Below are 15,487 nucleotides of genomic sequence, written 5' to 3'. Positions count from 1 at the left end.
CAGGGGAGGATTCCATGTCAGATTTTTAATGAAGCATTGACGAGACAATTATAACTTATAAAGACAGTTGTATGTCGATAAAAACGCTTCTTGCATGCCAATGAACAATTATATGAATGGAAAATTCAAACAATTAACATACTCCCAAACTGATTCAACACTGTGTTCACGGCCAACAATAAATTTAAATCGGTCTGCCTTCCTTTCAATACGTTAAATTACTACCTTTCAAAAGAATAGAAAGATTGTCATCAAAATTGTACCTCGGGTTTGTGACCAATGTAATAACCTATACTGAGACGGAATGATGTATTAGACCCACTGAGAACAAATTATAACTTTTCACCTTTCTCTAAATGAACAAAGAACTCTCTTAAACCTTAAATTCGAATGATTTGCAATTATACCTTAGTAAATCACCCTGCCTCTCTAAGCAGATCACTGTTTCACTAAGAAGCCATTCATCATATAACATGGACTGAATGAGTACTCTTGTCAAAAACAAGCCCGGGAAAAATCCCACTGAAATGGTTTCTGAATGTAATTTTATTTTGTGTTGACACTAAAGCTCTTTACATGTCCTATGATTGATTATTGGTATGTCATGCCACCACTTTCAGCAAATTTAGTAATATCATGGCAGCTAAAGTTTATTTGTGGAAAGAGAGCTGGATTTTCTATGAAGTAAAACAAAAGCAGATTTTGCTGGAAAAGACTTGAAAGCTGCATGCAACAAATTTAAACTTTTTCTGGGTTTTTTTAAATTGAAATCACAAATACATAATCTGTTACTACTCGAGGCATGTACCTGACATATTTTTGGCAAGATCAGTCCATGTTTAACATACACTCTCTCAAAAAGATCTACTCCTACAACGACAATGCTAAAAATAAAGTTTGATAATGTCTATAGGCCTCACAACTGGTTTGTTTTCATAGTAAATTTGTGTAGTAGCTGATAGCTATCACCGTGATAGAATTTCACAATAATCTTTTGTCAAACGGACCTTACAAGATCAAGTAAATAAAAATAATACTTCAAAGTTTCTCTTTTTTATTCTATTTGATATGTCAAGACCCATATTAACTTACAGCCATATTTTTTTTGCTTTTAAACCCAGGCAAGTAGTTTATTTATTTGTATATAATGTTTTTGTTTTGGTAAATTAGATAACTATAGAGCTCATGATCAAAGAGACGCCTTTGCTTACAACTGTATTTTGTCATGTACTTTAACTGTTTTCAGTCATTTTAACTAATTGTTTTTGTATGATTTACATGTTGATAAAGGGCGGTATGGTAGTTATACATGTTGCCGATGTATCAAATATACACTTCTAAAATTTGAAATATGATAAATTTACTAGGAAGACCAATAAATTATAAATATACAAGTTGTATAGAACCAATCAATTTGCTTCAATATATTTATTTTTCAAAAAAAGCAAACCAGTCTCTGAAATTGATGCAAATAAAATCTAGAAATTAATTCGATTACAGTGAAAATGCGTGTCTAATTCAAGATAGCAAATTCTAATTTTGTTTATGCATTTTTCAACAGCCAAAAAAAAAAAGTAAAAGAAAAATTATTTTAACTTTCTTTAAGATAGGATATGTGAACAAAAATCGACAAAAGTCTCACTAAATATCACAATGACAGCTTGCTTAAGAGCCTGGAGTCACATAAATACTTCACAACAAAATAAAACACTCAAGTTTAAATATACCAATATAAGTAGTGGTCAATGAGGCAATACACAAAATATTTATGGACAATATTTTATGTGGATGTTATTGTCCATACCTAGGATTCATTTAAAGTTGGTCATAAAATGGTATATACCTAAAGCTTTTAAAGTCATAAAATCTCCCCTTGTCTAGATTTGGCCACAGCAATAAACATCAATTTCAATGTATAAATGTCTCTATTCACAGCAATCATAGTTCGTATTAAATAAAGAAAATTTCAATACATTTGTACCACATTTTGATGAGAAATCTTTAAAGGCAATACTAAATATGATGTGTTTTTGATAAACTTTTGTTCAACAGCAATGTGCTGCACTAAATTAAATTAGTTTGTATCTTTCAAACATTTATTGTAACAAACAAGCTAAAAAGCAGTCAAATGGCCAAGTTCCATTCCAAAATGATAAGAGTATTCATGCAGTCTCTAGAACTACACCTTTTCAGTTCTAACTGCATGAGAAAGAGCATCCCAAAAACAACAGTACATGTAACACAATTTCACAAAGATTTTTACCCAAATTATTGTCCAGTTGTCTAAACATATCTTTTTTTTGCTGTAGACCCTAATAATTGTCAAATTAATTATGCTGTTCTAAAGTAAATATCACTGTGATTTACAGTGTGCTCCCTCTCTCTCAGTTTTGAATTTAGCCAACCTTTTATTCTATTTTTTATCCCTCTGTTCTATAACACACATTTGTAGCCTATTATATGTGCCAGAAATAATACAAATATTTTGAATAAGTTAAAAAGTTGTTTTGACTGAAAATTGCTTTTACAGAGGAAGCTACTGAAATATACCGTCTGACCCAAGGCATGCTACCAACATGGCAGAACTCATTCAGAGTTTTACCTAGTGCATATACATTGAAAATATAATAAATGACTTAAAAAACTATTCTGGTAATTAATTATGTGCAGTCGTAGTTTAACACTTGATTTAATTTTCAGAGTTGCACCCATTTCAACTAGGGACTATTAACTCACCGGAAATTGTGCATGTAATGTAATTTTAATGCAGTAACATCATAAACAATATGGCCTTATACATATTTGTTCATCATACAAGTTACTGGAAAACATGGTTGAGGAATTTTAATATTCTTTTTACTCTAAATTAACATTGTTTCATCTGTTCAGTGCCAGGGGTTTGACAGCACGAAATAATTCTGTGGATCCTTAAGGCATCATTATTGCAATTCATTACATTAACTACTACAGGGGTAGGGGTGGGTGGTATATGAATGCCCATAGGGATCTTGCACAAACAGGTATTTTCTCTTATTGAAACTTACATCCTGATTGAAAAAGTATAGGTGTGTTGGGGGGTTTCAGGAGTGTCAACCTGGGTCCTGGAACAGCAAAGGTTAAGGAATTATAAAAAAAATCTGATATATCCTCAATACAAAAAAATAAATTATGAAAAAAAATAACTTGAGGTGTCCTTTTCCAGATCACAAAAAAGTGCTCATGAAAACTAGAAGAAAATATGTACAATCAAGTATGTTTTGGCAGATAAAGCATCTAAGGACAATAAACATAGCAATGAAATAACAACAGCTAACTCTGAGATTCACAGAAAAATCAACATCAATTCATAAGACAAATATTGCAGTAACTTACAGTTTTATGGTTTAAAACAGAATGGAACCAATTATAGAGGATATAGTTGAGCATTATTAACAGCAGTCAAATGAAAATAAATATTATAATTATTTATATTTATCATTTTCCTGTTGTTTGAGAAAACATATTTGCCATAACTCGCTAATGATATGATTGGATAAACATGCTTTAAGCATCTGTTTAACAGAGATCTTGGTCGCTTTGATGATTTTGCTTTCCATCTCTGCGACTGCTTTGTTTTGAATTCTCTAAACATTTTTGCCATAGCTGTTCTAACAAGTGTAAATTACTTTTAACTTGCAAGAATTTTTATTTAACGAAGAAGGTGTAAATGAGATATGAATTGCAGTATATCATGTCAGAGAAACACAACAAAAGCTTTTTAGTATGCTTTATAATTAATTGGAAGGTTGACATTTTAGTGCTATGTCAGAACTAAAATACATGAACAAAAGAAATATGTAAAGTACAAAAAGGAGATGTGGGGTATACAATAATGAGACAGTAACTCAACAACACTAAAGAGACATTTTAGAGGTAAACTACATATGAGGGAGATGGAAAAAAATGTGGCTTTTTTGGATTCATCAAATAATTAAAATAAATGATGGGATAAATAAATGACTGAAGAAACAAAAAAAACTTTAAAACCACATACTGTTAGTTGTTGTTGGTTATACTTGTTTTCATTTATTAATTAGAAAATGCAGGCTGTTTCAGGTTTGAACTGCTTTCCATTCTATCATGTTAGGGCCTTTTATAGTTTACTAAACATTTTGTGTTTTGCTTATTGTTGAAGCATACTAGTTATACTGCCAATATTACCCATGTCATTTGGTCTCTAGAGGATAGCTGTCTTGTAAGTAATCATATCCCATCTTCTTCTTTTCAGGGCCGTAACTAGCCTCTTTTAATAGTGAGGCAAAATATATTCGCCGAGCGGAGAGAGGCGAAAATTTTGGGCGAGGGGTCTGGGGGCCGCTTAAGGCCCCCAGAAGCTCTGAGAAAAATAACGCAAAATCTTGCATTCTGAGCGTTTCCCAGACTCTTTCTTGCATTGAAACGGCTTAATTAATTTTTAGATATTTTTTTCGACAATCAGGTCCCAAAGCAAAAACAAAGATTCATCGTGATTTAAGGCTTTTAGGTATTAGATACAACATTAAAAGACCGATATGTAGGATAAAGCAAAAATCGTAATTCTCATAATTATTAATACCGTATCTGTTTGTCTGTTCTTGTCTTGTATTGTGATTAGACTTTGGTGATTTTCTATGACTAGATTTAAATATAGTGACATTGCAGTATTATACTTTAAGTACTAGTACTGCTTAAGTCCACACTAGGGACAATCTTCACCTTGTTTTACGATCTTTTACGGTATTAATGATTCTTTAAAAGTATTGTTGAAAACCATCCGGCAACTATCAAGATGAAGAGCAGGAACACAAACTTTGACCATTGATCATTTGTATTTTTTCTATGCATTGACTTTGGGTGCGATTATGTCCCCATACTCCTTTATTATCTGTTAAAGGGTCTCAACACGACTTAATGCAAGTTCAACCTTTCAATGTAAAAGGTCATATATGGCAATACCTTGGTTTTTTTTCTTCAAATTATTTGATACCGGGAAATATGTGACCTTACTTTAATTCAAACCATGTCAGCTATCTAGTTTTATTTACAATAAAACAAACTGTTTTGTATTCTTTGATATCAAATTCAATTATCCATGCAGAAAGGACATTATTTTTTGTGTCCACTGAGTAGCATCGAATGTTCTTAAAATATATTTCTCGCACAATTCTGGACATCGGTGGACTGTACAACATTGCGAAACCACGTTTACAAATGAAAATCAACACTCAGACTATAGTCATAAAGTAGGACAATAAATGAACAAAAGACGAACCCGGAACACAGAAGTACAAACAATAGACCATCAACTCTGAAAACTAAAAGGAAAATAGAAACATGGATAACGAAAAACATCCAGGAGATACACCAGAGAGTGAAGAGAACTTGCTTCTTGCAAGACACTTTCCGTGAAAACAATTTGATATGAAAACGAACTTTTGTTTCATTTTTTTTTTTTTTTTTGAAATTTTTTACATGAGGCATTTGCCTCATTTGCCTCAATGTAGTTACGGCCCTGCTTTTAATATCAATTATAGCAGCCACAGATGTAACAAGTTTATGTCAGTCTGCCTTTCTTTTCAAGGCATTCAATTTTATGGTCCTGTTTCCTATAAAACTATTCTACTATCATAAAAATTCTATTGATTTTTTCAAGCTAAATCTTCCTAGTTTCCACTATTATAGATCTTTATGTTCATAATAATCTTAGACCATAAAATTTGACTAATTAAGTTCACAAGTTCAAGCCATTCATTAGTATAGTTCTCTAAACCATCAAACAGAAATAATATTCTGAAAACCCTCTTTATTTCCCTGCATTTTATTGTGAAACATTTTACTATTGGAATGTAAAGCTTTATAAGATTTCTTTGATTTTTATGACAATTTATTCATAGGGGTTGTGAGCATGCATAGCAATTTGCTCCAACTGCCTGTCGTGTGATGACAATTAACCGCATGAACTCTACTTATGCCATAAATACATGTTAGTGAATGAGCTATCCTTCATGCCACAATTACCCAATGCAAAATACCCAAATTTTTCACAAATGCAATACAACCAGAGGCCGTAGGAGGTTATTCAGCAACTGAATTTTATTAGTACTTCAATTGAAAGAGACTTCAAATGGTTTAAATTTAATGTCCTGACAACTGTCATTATGAAATTATGTCTGGTCAACTATTGGTCAAATAATCTGACTTTTTTGTGTTGAAAAACAGCAGTTGATAACAAGGGTGTTATCTCCCCCTGAAGCAGTTACCACAGGGACAACACGTTACATCAAAAGAATCTCCATTTTGCATTTAAACCTATTAATCAAATTTTTAATGAAAATTTTCATCTTGTGTGCGAATCAATTAATGGGATTCAACGAGGCTTAAAATTGGACATCTTGCTCAATTTCTTTCTTCTTATAGGACTGAATATCAACACTTTTGATATTAACATAATGTTGACATAAGGAATTCTTTGTGGTATAAAGGTAGAAATTATTCCGCAATGCACCGAACAAGAAGATTTCTGCAATGTTTCATGTGACTGATTTCATTTTCTGTAACATATTTTCTTATCCATTCAATTTAAAGAAAGGCTTCAGATCATTCTTAAGTATCTTTAAGATTATTTTTTTTTTACAGAGACAACTTCCGCTGTTAAAATTTTGCACCTAGTTTCCCTGAATTAATAAGAACAATAAAAAAGTTGAAAATAAATTTAGGAATAGAAATTGAAATGTAATTTTAAAGAGTTATTGCCCTTGTTTATGATTCAGAAAATGAATTAAAACCTGATAATTGTTTTCTTCAATTTTCGCTAATTTCACAGGGTGTAAATTCAAGTCATGCAGAACAATTATTTTAATGTATACTTCTGCATTAGTCCAAATATTTCAAATAAGACTTTTGTCATAAAAAAATTAATGATCCTTTCAGTGGACGGCACTGATGAAAAATGTTAATGCATTGCTTCAAGTTATAACTTTAACCTTAAAAACAAACAAAAAAACATTTGATATATATCTTTTAAAATATTCATTTCCTCTCCTACTTATAATCTGTGATTTCTCATCTGTTCAATTTCAGGTAAAACATTATAGAGTTTTACATACCTTTTCAATGATACAAAATTTTTGATACAACTCATAATCATCATCATCATGATCATGCATTATTTATATACATTTGTACAAAGTTATAGAAAAAGGGTTATATTTTATTTATTTCAGAAAAGGACCAAACAAAATGCAGCTAGTGAGCTTCATAAACCTCGAGAGTGTAAAACAGTGTTAATTGAGAATCTAAATATTGGTAATGTTATTTTTTCCAAGTAGCTACTTTTTGAATCACAATCCTAAATTATATTTTCAAACAATAAATGTACACATATGAGTTAGTCAGTGCAATTTAGTTTAAAACATTAAAAAATAATTTTAATTGTAAAAAAAAACTCAATTAGCTTCCCATCATTGTTATCAGTAGACCATGGATTAATTATTGGTATCTGCCATCAGTAATTACATTACTAATTCCTATACTAATGACATTTTTGAGTGAAATTGTATTTATTACAGATTTGGTAGATAAAGAGTTAAAAAGCATGTCATTTCTTTTCATCTTTTGTCTAATTCCAAGTCATACAGGACATTTAGCTGCTAGTGTTTCATGATTAGGTAGATAAACATTTGTGAGAACCTCAACTATTTTCCCATTTTATCAGGGATTTAAAACATTTATAGGATAAAACCTGCATTATTGTGGAATGTTATAAAACAACATTTTTTGTTTGTTTTAGTATTACTAGCAATTATCTATTGTTTGTTTGTTTGTATTTGACCAATATCTGAGTAATCCCCCCTTAGTATTTTCTATAACGGGGATTATTACTATCATTATTGGTCAAACTTAATTCTGTTTGATAGTTAATTTTGTTACACAATTTTGACACATTCACTGATTACAAAATTAAAATGGCCGAATGAGATTTTAAAGAATCTAAATCTTTGTAAACAGTCACACATACATGTATATCCCTATTTCAAATTATCGAGGTTGGTTCTAAAGTCGAAAAGACAACATGCCAATGTTCGATTATTTAATAAGATGATATAATACCGGCTAAAGCCATAGAAACAGAGAACCCAATAAGTACACTTTAGATTTAAAAAACCTTAAGGTTTTAATCCCAAGTTAAATACAAACCGAGCCAAATTCTTTGTTTCTGAGTAAACAAAGACCAAATGTAAAGGAAAAGAATGGTCACACGGGTTTAAAGTAGTTTTCTATTTAAAAAGATCTGTATAATGACTTAGAATATACAAAGAAATATCAAGGCTTTTCTATGGTTATAACGGTGTGTGACAGTAAATATTGTAGACCACTTCACATAAAATCACTGACAAAATCTAATTGATCACTCTTGTTAAAATTCAAATTTTCTGAGTCTGAATTTTTAAAACCTTTGTGAAGAATAATTTGAATATTTTTTTTATGAAAAGAAGTTGTACTACCACTCACTAACTATCTCTCTAAATAGACGTTCTGGCCTATATTTTTCCTGAAATAATCTGTCGCCATTCTTAGGAATTTTTCTATAAAATTTGAAAAAAAATCTATTTTTATACATTTTTTATAATTGTAGTAGAAGGATTAACACTATTTTTGATTGAAGGTTGCTTGCTTTACATCCAAACTACTTAAGAACTTTTTTATATTCACATCTATACTAATGTGATTTGCTTGAAATTCCATGCCCTTGGCAAATATTTATATATATATATTCAGAGATTTTGGATATAATACCAATGAATTTCAAGGCTATATATTTAAAATTGTCATACTATGATAGTCGTTAAATTAATTTAAAAAAAATGAAAAAATGAACTAATTCTATTCAGTATTGGGTCTTTAATTCTTAAATTTTTCTACTATAAAGCAAGCTTCATGTGTAGCCGAAGAAAACATGTATGTTGATAACATTCATCCTTCTAAACAACATTCATTTTAATGTTTACAAAACAGTCAATTTAGTAAAAATCTGTTTGTTTAACATTATCTATATCTAGTATACAAAGTTTCTAAACTCTCCGTCCATCATTTCACTGGAACACAAACACACGATTTTGTCTCATCTCAGTTCAAACAAAACCTCGCCAAATACCAGCGATATCAAACAAAATTGGAATTAAACAGTAACACATCCAAACATTGCTTTGGTCACTCAGTAGTTTATCAGTTCATCTTACTGGTATGCCCTGACGTGACCGTCTAACAATCTATACTATTATCAGTGTTTTCATGGTCATTTCCAACAACTCAGACTTCAAACACCATTACATCAATAGAAACACTATTAGACGGATAAAGAACAAAGTTAACCATAGAAAATAATACTGCATTCTTTGATTGGATAGTACTTAAAAAATCTTCAATTTCACCAAAAATTTAATAAAAGCACTCGAACCATGACAGAATGGGGAAATGTGCAAGATATGAGTACCATATATTTTTCAATTAACGTAATAAAACAAATCATAAATGATAATTTATCAAAACGACCTTGTTATTAGGTTTCAAAATAAAAGTTCTAAAATAAAACAATAATAAATTTTACATAAAAAATATTTAATAATAGATTCAATGGTAGATGTGATTTCCTGTCACGAATCATTTCTGTCGTAATGTTTTTTGACATCTACTGTATGCATGTTATATAATTATGCCAAGAAGTACTGTCATTTATTCCATTTTACTTACTATCACTACTACATACTGGAATGTGAGAAAATCATAATTTCTCATGCTGATTCTATCTTATACATTTACTGTTCACATTTGCCATTTGCAACATAGGCATTTTCTTTCAAATACATACATGTATTTGAGTTTTTCAAAGATAACGAACATGAAACAAAAGGAATTTATGAAAGTCCTTCATTTTCAAATTCTCAGCATGCCAACCAATTTTTTTTCTCCATTTTTTGATAAGCATGATTCTCATTAGCCTTTGTAGATGTTAAAGTTGTTTAAAAAACAAGCTAGTCATTTTCAGTTTTGGAGGATTTATCTATTTCAATTCAAATTTATTATAAAAAAGTTATTATCTTGAACTGTCGCTTAAAATATAGGAAAGGTCATATTGTGAATCATCAAGTAATACTGAAACTATTTTTTCCATCAATTAAATACTAACAAAATGTCATCACTCATCCTGGCTTTAATTTTCAAAAAAAAATTCTGATTGTAATTCAAATTCAAACTTGTAGTTATGGTAACCAGTTTAAAATTTGACTTTCTAATCATGCTGTTCAGTTTACGAACATTCTTTTTATTACTAAACATATAATTGAGATCTTAATCAGAATCATACAAAAGAAAAGTCCAAACAGACCACAACAATGTATACGTAAATTAACATTTCTTTCCAACACAAAATTACCTTTACAAAAGATGTCACCCAAGATCAAATTTCATTTTGCGTGATCACGAACAAAGTGAATCTGCTCTTTTACTTAACGAGTGAACCCCTACGAGCAGACATACTTTTTAAAAGCACCCGCTGACCATCAAGTCAATTGTTTATTAATCGTTTTCATTTCCGCTTAAATTTTTTCCTCATATAATCGTACACAATTAACCATTAACAAACAAAAAAGGAAATAGATTTGAATACACAATCTGGAATGTATATATTTCCATGGAAGACATGAATGAAAAAGCATTTTAGTCATGACTTAAAAGTTGTATTTTTACAATATAATTTTTTATTCATAAATGTCCTCCCTTTGTCATCAGTGTCAACAACAAAATTGAAACAAGATTGACAATTCCAACAACAATTGCCTCTCAAATGAAGAAAGAATGAAGTTTAATACCTGATACAAAACTATTTTTACTTTTGTTTGTTTTAAAATTTAAGAATGAAGATGAATTTACTAGATAAAAGTCATGTGGTAGGTGGTAGGTGGTAGGTGGCTCAGACTACTAAAGTGGTATCATGTGGTAGGTGGCTCAGACTACCTAAAGTGGTATCCTCAATAACCTTTTATTAGAATATTGCTCACAAACATTTTATGAAATAAGTCTAATGTCTAAATTTATACATCAAGATAAATATGAAAATAAAAAGTACATTTTGTAAAGTTCTGACATTATTTGAAGTTTATTCATTAAATTTTAACAGAAATCAGTAAAAAAATGATACATGTCCGATAATTTTGTATCATGACTTTTTGATATTTTTCTTTATTTTCTACACCTGTGATAGTTCAGGTAAATTTGCACCACATGTGCGAGTTTAGAATGATTCATGAAAATGACTATATAATAAAGATGGACCATTTATCACTGGTCAAAACTTGTGAAAAAACTGAGAACAACAATTCATCACTCTAGCTTTATAATAAAATGAAATAATGGCCAACATTGAGGAGATATCTCACTACCATATAATAAAATGAAATAATGGCCAACATAGAGGAGACATCTCACCACCATTTCTATTTTTAATTTTTTTATGAAGTTTTTGTCGTAAATTTACATAAATGTATACATGTAAACTCTACTGTGTGTTACGGTACACATATAGCACAATTTGTGCTATCCTTTGTTTATATTTTCTAGGACATGACTACATAAATACTGGTACTTGGTGCATTTAAATTTTTCAAACCATAAGACTTTCAACAAGTGCAATCTTGTCCCCTTCAAAATATATGCTTTGAAACATCAGTTTACATTAAAATTTTACGACTCTAGCTTAATTTAAAAAAGTCCATCAGCGTAATCTCTTTATCTTCATGGAACATCATTCAAGCAACTACTCAGAAGAAAACCTCCTACATAATGATACATAATGAATGACCGGCATGAAGTCAGCATTTATATTGAAGAGCCAGCTTTTTTAACTAGTAACTCTGAAAAATGTTTTTCTTCATTGTGCCCCAACCATTGCCCTTGCAAAACCAAAAGAACCAGAACGTTTCAATATAGAAATTGATAAAAGACTCTATGACCTTTCATACCAGAAAGGTGGAGATCCAGATAATTTTACAAGGGTCCTTGGTTCCAGCCTATCAAGTCGTAGATATGCTTGGATTTACAAGAAACATACAAATGTATATTTGAAAAGGGGGGGGGGGGGGGTGAATGCCAGTGTCTGAAGTCTTTCTGAAAATGAGAAAATCTAGCAACTTGGACATTTGATTTTACTTTTTTTTCAAATTACATGTATGCTTCATTTCATCAACATTTATATCACTTAAAAGCTTACCTGTAGGAAACAAAATCCTTGTGCCGCATTTTCTTTGACTGCTGTCTTGTAAAAAGACTGGTGAAATTCTGGTTCCATATCGTTCACATCTTTGATCGTCACCAGGACAACTGCTGTTGAGGAAAATGGAGGGACACCTGAATCCGTTGCAACAACAGCAATCCTTGGTAATGCATTTAATTCACAATCCGTTTTATCCACACGCGTAGAAATAAATCCAGTGTTACTATCAATTTTAAACCAGTCAGAGTTACTATCGGGTGTGTCTAAAATTTTATAAGTTACTTTAGCATTTAGACCTTCATCTTTGTCAGAGGCGCTGACTTTAGTGACAGGTGTGCCAACAGCTGATTGTTCAGAAATCTCTGCTAGGTACTGGGATTGTGTAAAGATTGGTCCATTGTCATTCACATCTTCTACCCACAGAGTAAAGGAAGATGAGGCATGAAGTGGCTGGTTCCCTGAATCTACAGCTATTACGTTTAAATCATATTTGGAAACAGTTTCTCTATCTAAATGATGTTTAACATAAATATAGTAAATGACTTTGTCATCTGTTTTTAATCCGAAATGTCCAAGGTCCCCTTGCAATGAAACATTGATGTTTGAAAAATATTCATTTGGATGATCAGGGTCACTAACTGATATTCTAACAACCAGAGTACCATAAGTAGCATTTTCGGCTATTTTTGCTGATTGGTTTGAGGTAGTTAAAAACACAAGATTGATTGTAGCAGGTTTTTCATTGATATTTTCAACAATAACCTCTATCCTTGCTGAGGATGAGAGAGGTTGGGAACCATTATCTGTAGCTAACACAGATAATTCATATTTCTGTGTCGTTTCATAATCTAAAGGTTTATTGACACGTACAATACCAGTTACTGGATCTACGGCGAAATGTTCCTCAGGGTTCAGACGATGATCTAATGTGTAGGTGATTCTTGCATTTTCCTCTGAGTCTTGGTCTGTTGCCTCTACTCTTGCAATACTCGTTCCGACTGCTATACTTTCGTTGACTCTAATAGAATATTTTGTGTGGATGAACTGTGGTGGGTTGTCATTTGCATCAATTATGATGACAGTAACACGGACATCCCCATATTTTGGAGGATCCCCTCCATCAGTTACACGAATGACTAAGTTGTAAACAGGCTTTGATTCAAAATCAAGAACACCTTTAGTTTCAAGTTCTAAATTCAGCCAGCTATTACCTGACATCTTTTTACGCAAAATAAAATGATCGTCTTCATTTCCACTTATAATGACAGAATCTTGAATTCCATTTTGTCCTATATCACGGTCAACAACACTTCCAACGATGACTTTAGTTCCTTGGGGAGTAGTTTCTGAAAGACTCAAGGATTTGCTGCCATTTGGAAAATATGGTGCATGATCATTCATATCTGTGACATTTATATAAACCTGAATTATTTCACCTGATCCACTGAAAAACACAAGTGCATAATTCTCTTTTGTTTCTCTATCTAACGATTTACTAGTTCGTATTTCACCAGTTGTTTTGTCTATATTAAAATCTTGTGTTTCTTCAAAAGTTTCAAAAGGAGGCACAGCATTTGCCATTCCATCTCCAATTTTACCAACATAAACATTTGGAGGTTGTTCTTCTCTTACACTTAAATACTGGCTTGATTCTCCACAACAGAAATGATTTAATAAAATAAAACTTGCTAAAAATGTTAATAACAGATTATCTGATATTTTCTGTGCCATTGCACAAATCTTGAACCTCACCATTTTGATTTAAAATATTTTGCTGTAATATGACAGAATAAATTTTGTTACAATTTATTCCATATCAGTATTTAAAAAATAAAATAATTTCTTACATGGTTATTCGAATATTTATAGTTATTTTAAAATTCTCCATTTGTAATCCCATAATATGAATGAAGATATAATTGTTTCACAGTTTAGTATTTTTCACAACATGCTTTCAGATATTTGTTGCTTGGGTGTAAAACAAGTCCGTCACACGAGACCCCATTATTCAATTACAACGGTATACAACATTGTCACTTCTATAATTTACCTGTGAAAAAAATCACACCTGCGTTTTCAGTTGACGTTTGATGAAATTCATATCGTATCATATCAGATAGATAAAACACAATTTAAGTTTTCGTCCAAATCCATCTTATAACCTTGTTTTAGTCCGTACACATGATTAATTTGTAGAATTTCATGCAATATACACACTTACTACCTGTACTGCAGTTTCTATGTTTAGGTGTCCAATCAAGCCTCGGTTTCGTATCGTTTGAGATTTACCGCTTCGGTAGAAATACGACTATTGAGTCCATTTGTAAAGTAATAAATTTGACAGCCAATCGATGGATCAACAGAAAGACAGTAATCCAATTTATTACCTAGCTGAAATACGGTTATTCAATTAAATCAAATTGAAGAAAAATAATATGTGTAATGTGTGCAGAGACATCCCAAAATTATAATTCAAATTGATGAATATATTTTGTCATAGTAGAGAAAGGAAAAGAAAAAAAAACAAAAAAAACAATAAACAAAACAAAACAAAAATTGACTAAATCAATTGGAATTAGATCAGATTAATATAAGTAATTCCACTTTATAATAAAACCGGCATTTCCTTTATATTAAGAAAACGAACACGCAAATGAAGACAAAATGCAAAAGGAAAAAAAGGAGAAATTATAAAAATAAAAAAAATAAAAAAAAAAGGTTTTATTTGACACTTAATTGATGTCCATCGTCGTCCGCCAATTCATTCTTCTTCGACTTTTTGTGCTCTAAATCATAATTTCTCCTTTAACACTACCAGTAGTAGTACTAGATCAAATGTTACCACACTTTACCTGAATGTCCTGAATGTTTCTGAGGGATTTTATCTAAACATTGAAATTTATCTATTGCTGCAATTAAAATTTTTTGGTAAAACTTAAGTTTGTTATGTCAGAGACATATATACACATATATGTCTCTAGTTATGTTTAATAATTCGAGGTTAATAACTGGAAAAAAACTAAAGTAGTTAGATCAAAACTGATAAAAGATGAATAACCACCGAGTCGAGGTTTCTTTCCTAAGGACAATCCATTTGGAGTTATTGCCCCTGAATTGACAATTTTTATTAATTTTTTAGTCAAAATAATATACAAAAAAAAACGCATGCATATATTAAATATATTACGAATATTATAATAG

General features: G+C 30.9%; 1 protein-coding gene across 1 annotated transcript in view; it reads right to left on the bottom strand.

Annotated features, from left to right (window-relative positions):
- The window catches only part of LOC143041903 (protein dachsous-like), a 63,677-nt gene extending 49,119 nt beyond the window's left edge, over positions 1-14,558 (bottom strand). Inside the window, exon 1 of the mRNA XM_076214041.1 lies at positions 12,284-14,558. Coding sequence (XP_076070156.1) covers positions 12,284-14,041 — 1,758 coding nt within the window. The 5' untranslated portion in view covers positions 14,042-14,558. The remainder of the gene's footprint in view (positions 1-12,283) is intronic.
- Between the last annotated feature and the right edge of the window lie 929 nt (positions 14,559-15,487).

The sequence above is a fragment of the Mytilus galloprovincialis genome, chromosome 8 (assembly GCF_965363235.1).
Source record: "Mytilus galloprovincialis chromosome 8, xbMytGall1.hap1.1, whole genome shotgun sequence".
NCBI classification, from domain to species: Eukaryota; Metazoa; Mollusca; class Bivalvia; order Mytilida; family Mytilidae; genus Mytilus; species Mytilus galloprovincialis.
This window is presented reverse-complemented; position numbering and strand designations above follow the sequence as displayed.